The sequence below is a fragment of the Xenopus laevis genome, chromosome 4S, assembly GCF_017654675.1.
Source record: "Xenopus laevis strain J_2021 chromosome 4S, Xenopus_laevis_v10.1, whole genome shotgun sequence".
Classification (NCBI taxonomy): Eukaryota; Metazoa; Chordata; class Amphibia; order Anura; family Pipidae; genus Xenopus; species Xenopus laevis.
In genome coordinates, this window is record NC_054378.1 from 125,154,062 (window position 1) to 125,173,055 (window position 18,994).

General features: G+C 33.1%; 1 protein-coding gene across 26 annotated transcripts in view; it reads left to right on the top strand.

The window, feature by feature from the left end:
- LOC108715931 (calcium-dependent secretion activator 1-like) overlaps positions 1-18,994 on the top strand; it is a 255,593-nt gene that overhangs the window by 207,215 nt on the left and 29,384 nt on the right. For 12 of the 26 annotated variants that reach the window (XM_041561820.1, XM_041561812.1, XM_041561813.1 and 9 more), the window contains 4 exons: positions 6,319-6,393; positions 9,289-9,372; positions 9,925-9,957; positions 14,756-14,863. In XM_041561820.1, the coding sequence (XP_041417754.1) occupies positions 6,319-6,393; positions 9,289-9,372; positions 9,925-9,957; positions 14,756-14,863 (300 nt within the window). Of the gene's footprint in view, positions 1-6,318; positions 6,394-9,288; positions 9,373-9,924; positions 9,958-14,755; positions 14,864-18,249; positions 18,298-18,994 lie in introns of all 26 variants that reach the window. The other 14 variants (XM_041561808.1, XM_041561796.1, XM_041561799.1 and 11 more) reach the window with 3 other exon arrangements.

Here is an 18,994-nt window from a genome sequence, read left to right on the forward strand (position 1 = left end):
TTCATAGAGACCTGAAATATTTTTATTTGGTCTGTGTCTCAAAAATATGAATAAAGGTTTTTAACTTGAGAAAGTAGTGTTGTTCATGCCTTAACTGATGTCTCCTAAATGCAGCATGCAAAAGACAAAGGCTACAATCTGCCATTTTTGCAGTTTGTGTGCTTCATTTGGGTGTAACCGTAGGCCACTGGGCTCCATTATCCATCCCTGCATTAGTTAGCTCTGTATTAGTGAAGGGCAGTAAGAGGCACATAGGTACCTCCCTCCTGCCCCTACTTGCCCCATTCCCCATATGAAGAAGCAGGAGGTGCAGTTTGCATCTGGCCTGGTCCTTAGGGTTGGTGAGAAGGACAGGGCTAGTTGTGCCTCCTGCCACTAAACTCATCATTGAGTTCTGGATAACTGATATGGTGCTAAATGCAGAGGGTGGTGCATGGGAAGTGGTGAAAGGGGGGTGCTCACACTCCATCCGCTGGGATCATTAATGTCCCCTCTGACCACAGGTCACAAATCAAGCAAATTGTGCTGATTTCCCCACAACAATTTTTTTGGAGTAGTAAATGGATATACAGATTTAAATTGTCAGCATTATGTTTTCTTCATTTATTTATATTATTTATTTATTTATGTTTTACATAGTTTTTACTTTTTAGATTTTCTTTCTTTAGCTCATATGGCTACCAAGCCCACAATTACAAACACACTGTAATACCACCTGTTATTTATATTATCATAATTATATATATAATTTATTTATCATATCTCTGAAATTCCTAACTACTGTGTTTTTCATGAATAAATTATTGTACCATTTTATATACCACAATTAGACAGGGCAGGTTGCATGTAAAAGAGAAAATAAAAATAATGTTAAATGTTTGTAAAACAGGAAGATTTTATACAGGTACTAGGCATTTAAGTTTTTCCCACTAATTATTCATTTATATCTTTTATGTTATTGACATGAGTGCCCCCATCCATAAATTAGGCTAGTGTCTACCTTACCCTTTATGAGTACAGTAAATAAAATATTTTGAAAAAAGATATTTCTCTGTTAGATAGGAAATAAATATACACATTCAAACAAATAGATTTTAAGCAATTCATATGAATTGGTCTGTGGAATCAGACAAATCAATACATCAGTTGGATCAATTTTAGGGGGTTATTTATCAAGCTCCAAATATCCGAACTAAGAAAAATTAATAGTTTTCAGACCGAAAAAACAAACAAACTACGAATTGTTCGATATTTATTCAAGTCCAATGGTCTGAAAACTCCGAATCCGAAACGCCAACATCTGAAAAGCTTTTAAGGTCCTGTATAAGTCAATGGAGAAGGTCCCACTGTGTGCGCTGATGTTCGTACTGATATCCATTGATATCAAGCATTCTTCAAATACACCCAACAAAGCCATCAGAATGTCAGACATCATTTTTAAACTAAATTTGGAGAATTTATCAAGGTTTGTAAAATTCTGGCAAATTCTCCGGTCAATCCCCATAACCACTTCTTATTCCATTTTTACACTGCTTCTTACCCCATTATTTTCGTGCCACCTTTTTTCTATTGAGTTTCACCATAGCAGAGGTGACTGAGGTGGTATAAATGCTGTATTTATTTTACTAATTTTTGCATAGGTTTTTGTGCTTATATAATTTACAGACCTCAGTATGTAAGCTTTTAGTTTAACAGTGAAAGGCTAATCTCCAAATCTGTTTCTAGGAAGTAGTATAGATATTATACAAATAATGATAAGAAAGGATCTTGAGATTTGCCAAGTATCATCATCATCATCATCATCATCATTTATTTATATAGCGCTGTCAAGATACGCAGTGCTTTACTGCAGTTATAGCAAACAGGGAATAAATGGTGGATAACAGACAAGGATTACAGAGTACAATAGGGTTAGAAGGACCTAGAGATTAGAGTTTACAAACTAAAAGGTTAGGGTACAATTGAGACATTAGGATTATATAAACATTTTGTCATTTTTGATACAGCAATGATTAATTAAGGTACATTGAATAAGCCTCTTTAAACAGATGGGTCTTTAAGGAGCGCTTGAAAGTTTGGAAGGAAGGAGAAAGTCTGACAGCTTGTGGCAGAGAGTTCCAGAGAAAAGCAGAAGCCCGAGAGAAGTCTTGTAGGTGAGAATGGGCAGAAGTGATGAGAGGAGAAGTGAGGCGAAGATCAGAAGCAGAGCGTAGGTTTCGTGAAGGAGTGTATTTGGAGATTAGAGATGAAATGTAGGGAGGGGTTTCATTATTAAGGGCCTTGAATGTGAGTGTAAGTAATTTGAATTTGATTCTAGAAGAGATTGGGAGCCAGTGAAGGGACATACATATGGGAGCAGCTGATGTTGAGCGGCGAGCTAGATGAATGAGTCTAGGGGCCGCGTTTAGAACAGATTGGAGTTGTGAAAGGTGACTTGTTGGAATACCTGTGAGGAGTAAGTTGCAGTAATCAAGGCGGGAGATGATGAGAGACTGAATCAGTTTTAGTTGATTCTGAACTGAGATAGGGTCGTATTCGAGCAATGTTGCGCAGTTGAATACGGCAAGATTTTGCAAGTGTTTGAATGTGTGGTGAAAAAGACAGATGAGAGTCTAAGATGACTCCTAGGCAGCGTGCCTGTGTGGTGGAATGAAAGGTGGTGTTGTTTACAGTGAGTGATATCTGAGGGACAGGGGAAGATCTTGGAGGAAATATAATGAGTTCTGTTTTAGAAAGGTTCAGTTTCAGGTGGCGCTGTGACATCCAGGAGGAGACAGCAGAGAGACAGTCTGTGACTTGGGAAAGGACAGAATTAGAAAGATCAGGAGTAGACAAGTAGAGTTGGGTGTCATCAGCATAAAGGTGATACTGAAGTCCAAATGACTGAATGAGTTTTCCTAGTGAAGTTGTATAGAGCGAGAACAGCAGGGGGCCAAGAACAGAGCCTTGAGGAACTCCAACAGAGAGTGGGAAAGTAGTAGAAGTAGAGTTAGAGAAGGAAACTTTAAAGGAACGGTCAGACAGATAAGATGTAAACCATGAAAGAGCAGTGTCACAAATGCCAGATGAGTGTAGAATATCTAGGAGGAGTGTGTGGTCAACTGTGTCAAAGGCTGCAAGTATTTGCTTCAGCATTACACACATTTTGAAATTCACCACAATAGAGGAACAAAACAATAGCTTTTTTTCTGTGGTTTGGACATGATAGGCAACTTTCAGTTTATGTGTTTTATCCCATTTACAAATGGAGAGACATTTTCAGCTATATAATGCTGAAATTATATGCAAGAAACATGCAATTCCAATTTATACTAAGGGGTCCATTTACTAACAATCAAATTATGATTTTTTTCCATGAATCATGAAAAATTTGTAGTTTTATTTTATAAAAAGCTCTAAAAACTCCAAATTTATTAAGGGGCACATTTACTAAGCCCGAGGGAAGGATTTTATAGTAAAAAAACTTCGAATCTCTAATTTTTTTTGGGTACTTCAACCATCGAATAGGCTACTTTGACCTTCGACTACGACTTCGAAACAAACGATTCGAACTAAAAATCGTTCGACTATTTGATAGTCAAAGTACTGTCTCTTTAAAAAAAAACTTTGACTACCTACTTCGGCACTTTAAACCTACCGAGCATCAATGTTAGCCTATGGGGACCTTCCCCATAAGCTTTCTAAGCTTTTTTTGATCGAAGGAAAAGTATTTGCGGTAAATCCTTCGACTTCGATATTCAAAGTCAAAGGATTTTACTTTGATGGTCAAATATCAAGGGTTAATTAATTTTGGGGGGGTTGGATCGTTCAGCACTTTTTTTGGTTAGTATTTTTTATAATCTGAACTTTTAATGAATTCAATGACAATCATGGTTTTAGAGTTTGTGAGTTTAGTCATGGTAAAACTACTTGAATCCAACCTTTAATAAATAAACCTCAAAGACATAATTATGATCCCTTGGGTATTGTGTCCAGGCAAAATTAATCTAGTTTCTGAACTCACTTGTGTTTATGCAGTCGGTTGCTTTTGTTTTTCTTTTTGTGATTTTTTCCCACTAATTTTTCCTTGTATTTTTTTTTGGAAATTCTTTTTTTCAAAGAAACCAGTATGTGATAAAAAAAATAAATCTGTATATTTTAAACCATAATCAGAAAAAAAAATCAAAACTGTAGAAACTGAGGAATTAACTTGCATTTTTCTACTTTCAATTTGCCAATTTGCCAAACCAGGGACCTTAACTGTGCCCCCAAGAGACAGGATATGGTGGGTCATATGTAAATAAAGGGGGTTATTTATCAAAGTCTGAATTTATCATAATATTTTCTGAAAAAAATTTTGACCAGATCCGCACAGGTTTTTTTCATTTGATTTTAAAGATTTTTCGTATTTTTCTGATTTTCATGTTTTTGGATTTTTCACCCGAAAACTCAGATTTCTTATGTTTTTTTACCCAAAAATTTAGAAAACTTCAGGGTATTGCACGAAATCCAGCACACATCAAAAAATTATTGGGACTTCTCCCATTGACTTATATACAACCTCGACAGGTCTGAAATGCCTCTGATTCAGACTTTTCCATCCTCGAGGTTTAGTAAATTCCGAAAAATTTATTTTTTATAAGTCCAATTTTATATAAAAAAATCAAGAATTGTTGGTGATTTTTGCATTCGGAGTTTATTAAATAACCCCCAAAATGTTTAAATTGATCAATTTCAGGTATAGTTTGGTTTGTTTTTAGAGGACAAATTTATGTGGTTTACAAATGAATAATACGATAGTGAATAATAAATGTTCTATAGAATCTTGTTAATTGTTTTCTACTTCACATATACTGTGCTAAAAGATAAATTATCTAAATGTAATGCATTGATTATATTTGTGTGATGCAAAAGGTTTTCCATTGCAATTATTTAATATGTTAGTGATGATAATTTTTTGCATACCCATGAAAATGTTTTGTAACTTTTCAGCCAGAGGGTATACAGTTTTTTTTAGTAAAGACAAAGACAACACTTTTAGTGTGATTTCATTTTTGATTGCAACTTTTGTTACTTTCCCATTTTTAAAACTTATTTTTTTACAAAAAAAGCTCAGCCTTTATTACCAGCACAGCACTCAATTAAAATGATCAATAATAAGTCCTAGTTTTTACTTTTTTATTATTAATCCTGCTACCTTCTCATCTTTTCATTACGCCACTCATTTTCTTATTTCTAATTTTCCATTTTTTCATTTTGTTTCTGTTTTCATTAAACATATTTTACCTCAATTTATTCTTTTCCATGTCTACTGTACCTTCCTCTTTTTTCTGTTCTCAATCATCTGAAAGTTTGCTAAATAGTGGGTAAGTGTTTCTAACATTTCCATCGGTAGTGTCACCTCTCACTCCCTGATGTATGATTAGCATTTATATCAGTTTCCTTTTCTCCCTTCTGTCAACATGCGCATTGTTTTGACTTAATTAGCATTTTAAATAGACATTATTGCAAGTAAGTGAAAAGGAATCTTTTGAGATATATTTTTCATTATTCTTTTATTTAAATATGTTATTTATATGTTAAACGACACCTCATCTTAATTTTTCTTGTTTTTGCTACCAGACATTGAGATAAAACAAAAAGAAATTGTAGAACTACATGTTTTGTAGTGGATTAATTCTCCAAAAAGGATAGTCAGGTTAATTAACAGTTTTTGTTCACAGTTGATACACTTAGGGGCAGATTCACTAAGGGTCGAATTTCGAAGTTAAAAATACTTCGAAATTCGACCCTTGAATTGAAATCCTACGACTTCGAATATCGAAGTCGAAGGATTTAGCGCTAATCCTGCGATCGATCGATCGAAGGATTTTTCGTTCGATCGAACGATTAAATCCTTCGAATCGAACGATTTGAACGATTTTAATCCAACGATCGAAGGAAAATCCTTTGATCAAAAAAAGGTTAGCAAACCTATGGGGACCTTCCCCATAGGCTAACATTGACTTCGGTAGGTTTTATCTGCCGAAGTAGGGGGTCGAAGTTTTTTTTAAAGGGAAAGTACTTCGACTATCGAATGGTCGAATAGTCGAACGATTTTTACTTCGAATCGTTCGATTTCGTTCGAATTCGAACAAATTTAACCAATTCGATGGTCGAAGTACCCAAAAAATACTTCGAAATTCGAATTTTTTTCATTCGAATCCTTCACTCGAAGTTAGTGAATCTGCCCCTTAAAATTAAAAGGTAGCATTCAAATTTTACTTTGGAAAAAAGCATAACTTCCTTGCTCTTGTTTACTGTGTTCTAAAAATTGCCCTTCTGTGTTTTTCTTTTTAGCACCAATATCACTCGAAAATCGATGAGCTAATTGAAGAAACAGTTAAAGAGATGATCACACTCTTAGTGGCAAAGGTAATTTTCTGCATAAGGAAATATGACCCACTGAAATCCTATTATGTATTTATTAAACAGGGATTAACAAAACACATTGCTATTTATATGCTGGATCTTTAGCCTCAATGTTAAACAATTTGCATTTATAAAGTACTGTGATTTTCTTTGGTGCCTTATATATTGTCATTTATGATGTTGCAGAAGCAGACTTTTTAAATATATAATGATGTACTAAGTGTAAATCTGTTTTGAATGTCATCAAAGTTTAAATTCTCTAATAATTCCATTATTTTATAATCTACATTTTTTTTTTTTTAAATGTCCATGTCATTACACATGTGGAACTAAATATAAATACCCAATGCTGTTTTAGCAGGTTATCATGGATAGCAACCATTTGTCATGAAATCAAGCTAGAATTAAATAAAGTCTAAATAACTATTCTGAAAAATGTATTCTTAGTACAGGAATGAGATCTGTTATCTGCCAACTCATTATCCAGAAAGATCAGAATTAAGACAAGGCTCTCTCCCATAGACTCCATTTTATCCAAATAATACAAATTTAAAAAATAATTTCCTTTTTCAGTGTTATAATAAAACAGTAGCTTGTACTTTATCCCAACTAAGATACAGTATGATTAATCCTTATTTGAACAAAAACCAGCCTATTGAGTTTGTTTAATGTTTACATGATTTTCTAAAAGATTTAGGGGCACATTTACTTTGCTCAAGTGAATAGAATAGAATAAAAAAAACTTCGAGTTTTGAATGTTTTTTTTGGCTACTTCGATCATCGAATTGGCTACTTTGACCTTCGACTAGGACTTCGACTTCGAATCGAACAATTCAAACTAAAAAAAATAAATCATTCAACCATTCGATAGTCGAAGTACTGTCTCTTTAAAAAAACTTTGACCCCTACTTCGCCACCTAAAACCTACCTAGGTGCAATTTTAGCCTATGGAGAAGGTCCCCATAGGCTTTCTAACAATTTTTTGGTCAAAGAAAAATCGTTAGATCGATGGATTAAAATCCTTCGAATCGAACAATTCAAAGTATTTAATCGTTCGATCAAACGATTTTTCGTTCGATCATTCGATCAAACTATTTGCGGGAAATCCTTCGACTTTGATATTCGAAGTCTAAGGATTTACATTCGGCAGTCGAATATGGAGGGTTAATTAACCCTTGGAATTTGACCATATGTAAATCTGCCCCTTAAGGTATCCAAATTACGAAAATATTCATTATCCAGAAAGCCCAAGGTCCTGAGTATTCTGAATAACAGGTCCCATACCTGTATTTATTATTATTATATTTATCGTTCTACTGAAGAAGGTTTTTTTTTTGTTATTAGACACAGATTAAAAAAGAATCTTGATCTTGGATGAATGACTGTAATAGGTCTCCCCAATGTTTTTGACAAAGAATATTGTGGACACAGCCCAGGCCAGTTTCTGTTTCTTCCTTACATGATAAAGGAAGAAGGTTTTTTATCTACAAGGTTTCTTATCTACAAGTCACTGGCTATTCATTAGGACTCAAGCCCACTTTGAACTTCTAAAGTACATCTTTGAGAATACAGTCGCCCTGTTAATGCTAGCCTAGGCTCCAATCTCCCAGTTGAAGGGGCCAGTTTATGTACTCCAATCTCTTTGAGTATATTGTTGAGTTTTAATCTGTAAAATGATTGCTTGATATTTAAAGTACTTTTGCACTAATCATCTGTTTGGAGTTTTATATGTGCACTTTCTTAATTTGTGTAATCCAAGGACCTTTGCAACTAATTGGCTTTTAGGGCAGTGGTACATGTGCTTATTTTGGTCTTTTTCCACTGCTTTTTTCAAGGTGTTTAAATTTGCAGGTTCAGAACACCCAAAATTGCCCTTAAAGCACCTACATTTGTCTTCTGTACTCTTTCTCATAACAACTACTTGTGTGTGCAAGACTGATCATATTATAAGCAACTTTTTATGGCTTATGACTCCTTATGACTTGGTAGATCAGATGTGCTCCCAGAATTTTAACCACAGTCAATTGAGAGTTATAACCCATTATCTAAAGGGACTTGACTCAAATTTATGGTAAAAATGCTACATTCCATGGCAAAAACATGGTTGGGTGTTACAAAAGCTTGCAAAATGGGCCATTAAAAGGCATTTAATGCCAACCAAATTCAAGACCTATGCATAGGTCTAAATGAAGTTTGTCTGTCTTATTTTTTTAAAGTTAAAGTAACCACCAGATGTGTCAGTAGATTATATACACTATGGGGCATATTTATCAAGGGTAGAATTTTGAATTGAAAAAACTTCAAAATTCGAATTCAAAAAGACCAACCAAAATTAAATCAAAGTTTTTTTTGTCGAATAGGTCCATTTTTGATCGAATAGGTCCATATTCAGCCAAATTAAAATCATAGAGCATTTTCCCAAAAAAACTTTGATTTTTCAAAGTCCACCAATTGACTCCAAATAGGTTCTAGGAGGTCCTCCATAGGCTAAAACAGCAATTCAACAGTTTTTACATGGCAAATTGTCAAAGTCGAATTTTTAAAGAGACAGTACATGATAAATTTCAATATTCAAATTTTAAATTTTTTTCAAATTTGAATCGAATTTGGACTATTCCCTAGTCAAAGTACACAAAAAAAGCTCGAAATTCAATTTTTTTTTTATTCGAAATTCACCTTGACCTTTGATTAATCTGTCCCTATATTGTACTTTGTTGTGAACTGTGTATTTTGGAGTCATACCACACCAACACCAATGACTTTTTTATTTTTTAATACAACAATGTTATATTACATTCTACTGAATTAAAACAGATTCTTGGCATTTTAGTGGATTGTATTATTCCTCCATGTTATTAAATAGCTTAACAATTAATTGGTTTATTTCTTTATTACTAGTTTGTCACTATTCTAGAAGGAGTTCTGTCTAAACTCTCCAGATATGATGAAGGGACATTATTTTCCTCATTCCTGTCATTTACTGTAAGTCCATTCTCTTTCTGACATATATTCCTATGGTTTGCATTGTAAACAATTGATTATGTATCTATAATACTGGTAGTCTATTTTGCATGGCTGAATCATGTAGCAGAGCAATGTAATATTCTATCTGCACTGAAACTGAAATATGCTTTGAACCTGTTTGTTGCTGCAGTTTTTTTACTAGCAAACCCCAAAAAACTTCTGGTAACTCTGAGTCCAGACTTTGTTGTGTTGTTTTGGCAAAGTGGCTTCTGACCTGATTGTGTTATAATCACTTTATTGTCAAAAATTTGAATTCTTAGCAGAAACAAAATATAATATTCCCCTCACATGTTGCTGAAACAATGGCTCATTTCTTTTGAAGCAATAACGTCTAACCACAATACCTTTCAACATAATTTGCTTTTAAAGGCAGATGAGAACTGAACACAACAGTTTTTATATTCTAATATTGCAAAATTCTTTTATATCATATATTGTATGATCTCCCGATGATTATTCTGAAACAAGAAGAGTAAAATAGATCTCTTTAACTGTCCTTTTTCCTTTAAGGTGAAAGCAGCTTCCAAGTATGTGGATGTACCAGTAAGTATTACTTATCTGTTGGTATTTTGTGTATACAGAACGTGGTGTGTTTTTGTTATGATTTGCATGTTGCAAAATTCTACAAGTCTTGTAATTTGTGGAATTAATTTAGATTAGTTAATTATTTTTTTCTAGTGCTTGGGAATGTACGGTTTTACTCTTTGTGTTTGAAAGATGAATTGGTCTATGACTCTGACAATTTTAGGGGCTTGGTTTCATGTCTACAAATAAGAACAAGTTCAGCATCAAATAATCTATTTCTTTTTGATCTGTAGTATAATGGCAGTCCTATTTTTATCACTGTGTTCAGTGATTTATTTTACTAAAGTGGTTTGGGTTGTACATGTCTGTGTAATGGAAGCAGCTTTCAGTCTGATGGTAAAACACTTATACTTTGGGTAAAATTTGCATTTAAATTGAGGTTAAGCACATGAATATTGACTGAAAGCTTTGTATGCAATGGTTAACTTTCATAGACGCCCAGTGCTTCAAGCAAATTCATTATTAAACACTCTAGCTTCAGAAATGAACTCTAGTTTTTGTGATTAAAATTAATACTTAACTACTTATCTAAATATTCTGTTAAACCCCCTGCCACCTGAACATGCTGAAGTGCCCAACATTGCAAAATACAGCACCTTCTCATACATTTTATAACATTTTCAATATTGCAGAAATATGTTGTTCTTTAAAGACATATGACCCGAGTAACATTCTATATTATATGCACTCGCACTTTGAAAAATATTTTCTTTAACTATATTAAATATATTCAAGAAGGAGAAAAGACTTATATGAGGAAGTCTGTAATCGTAATTATATTTTCAGCTGAAATAAAAAACACTGTTTTTAATTTTTTTCACGATAATTCACCCATAAACTTAATATAAATGAGCCTTGGCTCTTTGAAAAAAAAATGAATTTTTTTAATCAAGATATAAATAGGCCGTATTTTCATTCATTGCTAGATAAAATAAAAAAAAATGACCATGTCAAATTGGGGTTTCAACAGAAACGTTGTGAAACGTCTCCAAGAAAAACACAGCAAGTCCAGTTGATTTTAATTATTAATACAATAATCTTTCCAAGTATTTTCAAGATTTTTTTCAATAAACTTTAATTTGATAATTAAAGTAATTTGAATTAAGCTATATGACATATTTGCATCTGGTTTAACAAAAAAAAAGACACAGTTCACTAAAGTTATGATTAAAACAATTACAAATTATAAGAACTCAGCTTTAGCACTTTTCTCCACATATTTTTTTATTCCCATGCATAGTTAAAGAGTTCATTAATGACCCCTTTGGGATCACTTTACACTGATACCTATTAATTGTTGAATATCAGATTTTATTGAGAAAACTGCAATCTATTACACATTAAATTTGCACAATTACCTGCAAGTATATATCACATTCATAATTACAGATCCCTCTGCTTATTTAAGAACAAGCTATTTAAACTAAATGCTAAATTATAAAGTTCATACAAATTTGGGATTTTTTTTAGCCTTTTGCCATCATTTGTACAGTCAGTATTTTATTTTATTTGATAAACCTGTGATTTAAAATATAAACTACTATTTCTTGTAAAGCGTCCTCGCGTGACATATTTTCTACCAGCCATTTGAATAAATCAATATATAATCATGCCCCATTAAGAGTTGAATTAGATGATAAATTATACTTTGTTTGCTTGGGTTTCTATTGGTAACTTTTAATGCTTTAGGCTAACATTAGTTAATGTAGAATGATTTTTAATGGAAGAAACAAAAGAAAAAACTGTATTGAGTTACATGGTTATGTTCGTGAGTAGCACTTATTAACAAGTGTGAAATAAAAGACTATAATTAACCTGCTATTGTTTTGCGGAAGTTGTTTTGAAATCTTAGAAATGAAAAAAAAATTCTGCACTAAAAGAAAAAATACTGCATTATTGTTGCATAGGTGACAATAATTATAAAGCGAAATTCCTTAAGAATTATGCACATATAGGTGTAGAATAACAGAAAAAGTCTGTCTGGGTCGTGAATTGGGAATAATTATGCACAATCTGCATGACATATAAACATTTATATACAAATTGCCTTAAGCACTGTGAATATTCAACTTTCGATTGACATATCATGTGCAAGATCTTTAACCATATATGGACTGTTAGTTTTACAGATGCTGTTTTGCTTGTATTTGCTTATATTGTGATATCAGTTTGGAAAGTCAAATTTAGAAAAAAGAGTTATTAAAAAAATTCTAGCCTAAGCCATGGTTCTAACATTAAGGAGGTTATTTATTAAAGTCCTAATAGAAAAAACTCAAAAAATTTGAAAAATATTTTCACTAGAAAGCATGAATTTTTAGAGGAAAAAAATTCTGCTGCTAAAAGTCTGAATCCAAAAATTCTCCATCTGCAAGCTCAATGTCCTATAGAAATCCATAAAAGTAAATGGCAAAGGTCCCATTTCAAATTTGACAATATCATGGTCTGCGCTGAGGTTTGGCCAAAATTCAGAGTTTTCGAGTGATTTCACTAAAAATTCTAACGTTTTTGGCATAAAACTCGAAAACACAGGAATTTGTCACAATAAAAACATTTTTTCAAGTTTTTTTTCAAACTGATTCTATCAAGTTTTTTCAGTGATAAATAAGGCCAAATAGTTGATTTTAGTTTGGTCAGACTTTTTTTTACTTAAAAAATCTTAAAAAATCAGATTTTGATAAATGACCACCTATCTCTAACAATATTGTAAGATACCAGTCTTGTATTTGTTGTGGAATCTCCTAATTGGTGTTTATTAGTTTATTGCACACAGCGTGGACATGTAGCACTAGCCTTGAATAGCATCTCGATTTTTCCCATTGTTTTTCAAATTAGTACCTTGTCATTGTTTCAGCAAGTGTTTGGAATTGTTGTAACATTCAGGGGACATTCGTTGCTCCCCCTTTGCATGGTAGCAAATATATTTTCAAAAAAATAGTCAAATTACAGTTCTGTTCTCCAAATGCTCCTCATTGTCAACATAGAAATGACTCTGGAGTGTTAACTAACTTCAATTTACAGGGCCTGACAAATTCATATTACAAGAAATTTATGGTTTGAGATGAAAGGTAAAACTTAATCATAAATGTAAGTGCAATTGTTTGATTTTAAAATGAATAGATATTTAATATCAAAACATGCCGTGGATTTTTTGCAGCAAACAAAGGATTTTTTTCATACATATCTTTGCCGGCTTTTATTGCTTTCAGCACCTCAGAGTTACCAGCTATTCTCAGCCAATGAGAGCTTTACTTATTACCAATATATTGTCTTACTGCAATACCTTGAAGGGGTATCTAGAAGAGGATGTGAATTGTATAGTTATAATGTGCAGCCATTCCTCAGTGTTTGGGGGTGCATAATATAATTCTATGTCCATAATAAAGGTAACAAACAGGTTAAGAAATTCAGTACTATATGTTATTTTGACATATATATATATATATATATACATATATAAAATACCTTCTGTGATAATATTTTACTTCCATGAAGGGTTTTAAAAAATTATTTGAAAGGTATGTGCACAAACAGGGGCAAATTTACTTATGGTCGAATATCGAGGGTTAATTAATCCTCGATATTCGACTGCCGAATTGAAATCCTTCGAATATCGAAGTCGAAGGATTTACCGCAAATAGTTTGATTGAACGATCGAACGAAAAACCTTCGAAACGTTCGATTCAAAGGATTTTAATCCATTGATCAAACGATTTTTCTTTGACCAAAAAAAGATTGCAAAGCCTATGGGGACCTTCCCAATAGGCTAACATTGACTTCGGTAGGTTTTAGGTGGCGAACTAGGGGGTTGAAGTTTTTTTTTAAAGAGACAGTACTTCGACTATCGAATAGTCAAACTATTTTTAATTTGAATCGTTCGATTCGAAGTCGAAGTCATAGTCGAAGGTCGAAGTAGCCCATTCGATGGTCGAAGTAGGCAAAAAAAACATTTGAAATTCGAAGTTTTTTTACCCTCTATTCCTTCACTCGAGCTAAGTAAATGGGCCTCCAAGGGGTTATTTACTAAACTCCAAATCAGACTTTTAAAAATCACAAATTTTTTGGAATTTGTTAAACCCTGAGGATGGAAAAGTCAAAATCTGAAAATCCAGCATCTAGACCTGTTAAAGTTGTATATAAGTCAATGGGAGGAGTCCCAATGATTTTTTGATGTGTACTGGGTTTCATGCAATACCCCAAAGTTTTCAGATGAAAACTCAGAAAATCGTGAAAATCTGATTTTTTACCGCAAAGCAAATTTTCGGGAAAATGTAATATTAAATAAACGTAAAAAAAAACCTGAGTGGATTTGATCGGAGTTTGTAGCAGAAAATATTGAGATAAATAACCCCCTAAGATGAGCACCTCTTAAAATGAAAGGTGATCCTTAATGTAGAAACAGTGTAAACCACCACCAGGAGGTGGTGAACTATTTGTGGTTCATTCCTCCCCCAAAAATATGGCCTACAAAAAAGTATCTGCTTAAAACATAGCCAAATTTTCTCTTTTGTGCCATTTCCTCTGTATACATTTTATTTGAATATCAAGAAGGGTTACTAATAAAATATCCAGCCCAATAGGCAGAATTATTCCCTCAAACATTTCCTTTATACTATACAACTCTTACAGCTGAAAAGCAATATTGGCATTATTAACGTTCCTATGAAATCTTTTGTGATTCCCCCTCAATGACTGAGAATTTCTAAAAAAAGTTTTCCTTTAATTTATTTTTAATTTTTTTTGTTTTCTATTTTAACAGAAACCTGGAATGGACGTTGCCGATGCCTACGTGACATTTGTACGCCACTCTCAGGATGTCCTGCGCGATAAGGTCAATGAGGAGATATATATAGAAAGGTTATTTGATGTAAGTAAATGCCTTCTCCTCCTTGGAAAGCAAGGTGGAGACTCGCCAAAATGTGACAAAATAAAAGACAGTGGGATAAGTCACATTTTGAGACAGCTTATCTTTACAAGAGCTTTCCTTTCCCCTCTAATTTGCTGTTTTTCTGCTTTTAATCTGTACTTTGGTGTACTGTCTCTTGGTCTTTGTGTGACACTAATCACAGTATTGTCCTTGGTTCAGAAGATGCTGATTGTGTTGCCATTGTTTTGAATATGCTAAATATAGATCTTCAAAAAAAAAGGTAATGTCATATGTGACCAAATTGCTCACAAATTTTCTCCCTGCAGCTTTTTTTTCAAGGAAATACTTGGTGACAATACAAGTGTACTTGCTTCTCATATCATTGAGTGAACGGACAAGAGTATGGCACACAGGTGCCCATGCGTATGTGGCAGTAGGAGCAACAGTAGATTGTTACAGAAATCTGTAACTGATCTCTTCTCATTTCATCACCAAAATTAGTGCCTTACTCTGGATGCATGTGGAAAGGGTAATTATGTAATTAGAGATGTCCAAATTCTTACACCATAACTGCTGCTGACCACATATGTTTACATGGGAAGCATCTAGCAAATGGTACAGGCCCCCTCAATGTTTATCATCCATTTGGCAGTTATGGTAAAGGACAAATGCCCTTTCTGTCCTAATCTAAAGCCAGCCCTATTTGTTACTGAGACTTTTTCTAAGAAAAGTTGCATGGGAAAAAAACATGATTATATTACCTAAATAGTTATTTATATGTTAACTTAATAATAATTTTAGGTTTCATGAAACTATCAAATAATGGATTTATGTAGGCAAAGACACATTACAAAACAGTTGTAGTGCTTCAGTTAGGAATAAAATTACATTTAGGGGCACATTTACTATTGGTCGAATATCGAGGGTTAATTAACCCTTGATATTCGACCCTCGAAGTTAAATCCTTCGACTTCGAATATCGAAGTCGAAGGATTTAGCGCAATTCGTTCGACTGAACGATCGAAGGAATAATTGTTCGATCGAACAATTAAATCCTTCGAGTTGAATGATTAGAAGGATTTTAATCCATCGATCAAATGATTTACCTTCGATACTAAATTGGCTAGAAAGCCTATGGGGACCTTCCCCATTTTTTACATATTGAACCAACTTTGTCTAACTTCTCTGTATTTATGTTCTTGTGCCCTCATTCTGTGGTGCAAATAGTGTAATGCTTTCCACAGCACTGTACTGAATATCTCCAATGCATGGCCACAACCAATGTTGCTGTTATTAACTCAAGTCAGTCTTGTGTGTTGCATGTATCTTTGTAATAACTCTTCTTTTTCTCTGTCAATCATGTGTGCAAACCTTGTTTCAGAGCCATCTGTGCTCCCCATCATGCGTTGCTCAGCTTATCCAATCATTTTCGTCCATGGTGGGCTAAGAAATTTTGTTTTTTCACTTAAACTTTTCTCGTTATCTTTTTTTTGTTATCTGTGCATTTTCTCTTCCTTCTTTTATTTTGTCAAGGGAAACATCTCTCATTTATTTTTCCTTATAATTTCTTACTTCCTCACTGATCTTCTTTCAAATGAAAATGGAACTTATCTCTCATGTCAGATGTTTTATCACATTCTATCAAGCGGCATGAATTAGAGTCAAATAATCTTCCTGTGTACATCTACTAGCATGACCCGCTACCACTGAGAATGCATCATACATGCATAAAGCGCACTTTCAATATCCTCCAAATGGTTATATGCATGCATGCTTATCTGAAGCCTGATCCAAAAGCAAATCATCCATTAGGCATCGGATCTAGATTCAACCCAAGACAAAACGCAGTATTCTGCCAATTGGTAAAATCGTTTTCATCACTAAATTCCCAGCGGATTGTTCATTTCGATGCCTATGCTGCCTTTTCTGACCCCCATCCTCTTCTCCTTTTATTTCAACATAGTTGAGTTTGTCCTGCATTTTCTTGAATTTCATAATTGCACTTATGAGCCTGTGGTAAGATTCTTAACATTATATTGGTTAATAGAAAATCAGTTTTTAAAAAAGGACTATTTTTCATGCTTTTTTGTTTTTCTGTTTACAAAAAGTAATGGTTTGAAAAACAAATTCAAAAATATACAAACATACACCCTTTTTACAAAATATAAAGTTAGTAGACATCAGCGAAGCATTCTGTGACCACAAAAGGAAATGCAATTTCATAGGTCATGGCACTCCATGGTTGCATCCAAAATTCAGAAATTTGTATAGTAGGGGTACATATATTGAAAAGGATTGTGAGTCATGTGATATCGCCAAGCACTGAATGTAACTAATGACATCACTAAACAACGTTTAATACATGTTAAATGCAGTTCATTCATAGCTTTAGAATAGAGATATGGCAATTTTTTTACAGAATGGATAAAAAAAACAAATATTCAATACCAATTGTAGTACCTTTAAATCTAATGGAATCTTCAAAGTTAAACTAATTTTATAATACGTGCAAATATTGATTTTTTTTTTTACCCATTTTTCTAGGTCATTAGGTTTCTGGGCTCAGTGACCACAGAAACCAGAAAGAGCATTAAATAGTAGGCTGTATTTGTACTTTTATTATTACTTTATAATTTTATAAATTATAACGTTTCCAGGCTCTCGCTTATCCATTTTTTAAATTAAGGCACAATGCCTTGCTCCCGGGGTCAGAGATATATTTCAGGCTACATTCCCAACTGTAGATCAATAAAAAAATATATTAATTTTTTTTTTTAAATAATGCAAATATTTCACACACACACATATTTCTTTTGTGCTCTTGTTTTAAATTCCAGAAATAAAAATGAGAAATTACATTTAACATTTCAATATTTAAACTCATTAGAATTTTATTTTAGTTAAAATGTTTTACCCCCTACTGTATTCAATATCAGAGTTTTTTCTAACACAGATTCAACTATTTAATCTGACTAATAACGTCCATTAACTGTTTTTGACTATAACATAATGTAAAATAGGGTGGTAGATAGCTTGATGCCAGCCAAAACCCAACAAAATGGTATTATAATTCAAAATAGAATTATGTAAATTAATTAATTTAAATTCAAATTCAGTTGTGTTTTATCTCAAATTTAGAACTGTTAAAAATGCAGTCAAATCCTTATAGTTACATGTTTAGTTCAGTAAATGACTATTATGTCTTCCAAACAATTTTAGAATATTGTAACCTTTATTTTGAATCTCTTCCTGGCTCAGCTGGTCCAAGTATACTCTATGTGATCCCCATCGTTTTTTTTATTTTTTGTTTGTGAATTTTTTTTTCTACCTACTCACCGTCACCTTTTGCATATCCTTTTATTTACCCTCTTGTTTTCCGATTTTAGAAAAGGCTGGATGGTAATAGTTCTGTCATGTACCTGAGAATATTTGAGGTAATTTTTTTCTCATCTAAAAATGTTTAAGTTACTCCGTTAAGCTCTCCGTTTTTCAAAATCATTACTCATTTTAGCATCATTTTACTGCTTTATTTTGTTTGTGACAGCATTCCAGTGCAACATGGCTCATGACGGGTTCTTTCAATGGAACATTCTAATTCAGCTTTTTCTTCAGAATTAATTTTTTTTCTCTCAATATGCAGTGGAACAATTTGAAATGATTATTATTGTCATATGAATGCAAAGGATGACTATACTTTTAAATGTGAAAAACAGATAGCATGGCTTGATATCAAAGGTTATGATTTTCTTCATGGTTATCCCTTATGTTCTCTTCTAGAGTCACTGAGCCTGGCTTCTTGAGGATGGCCCATCATTTTACCATATTCACCATATTTTTGGGGTTCCTAGGCCAATTTAATAATCAGCATTTTATCATTGGTTGTGTGCTCTTATAGAGAAAAGTGGACAGTATTCCATCTTCTGATACTCCATATTAACTTGGACCTAGAAGTTTGGGGGGTCTTTATTCCCAAAAATATCGGTACTTTGAGTCAAAGAAGGGGAGGGCACAGTAGAAATGGCAAAATGTATTCTTTATGCGATGAGTTTTATACAAATGTATATGAAAATGTTGAATGTGTGACTAAAAGGAAAATATATAATAATGTGCTATTTTACAAGTTATTTTATT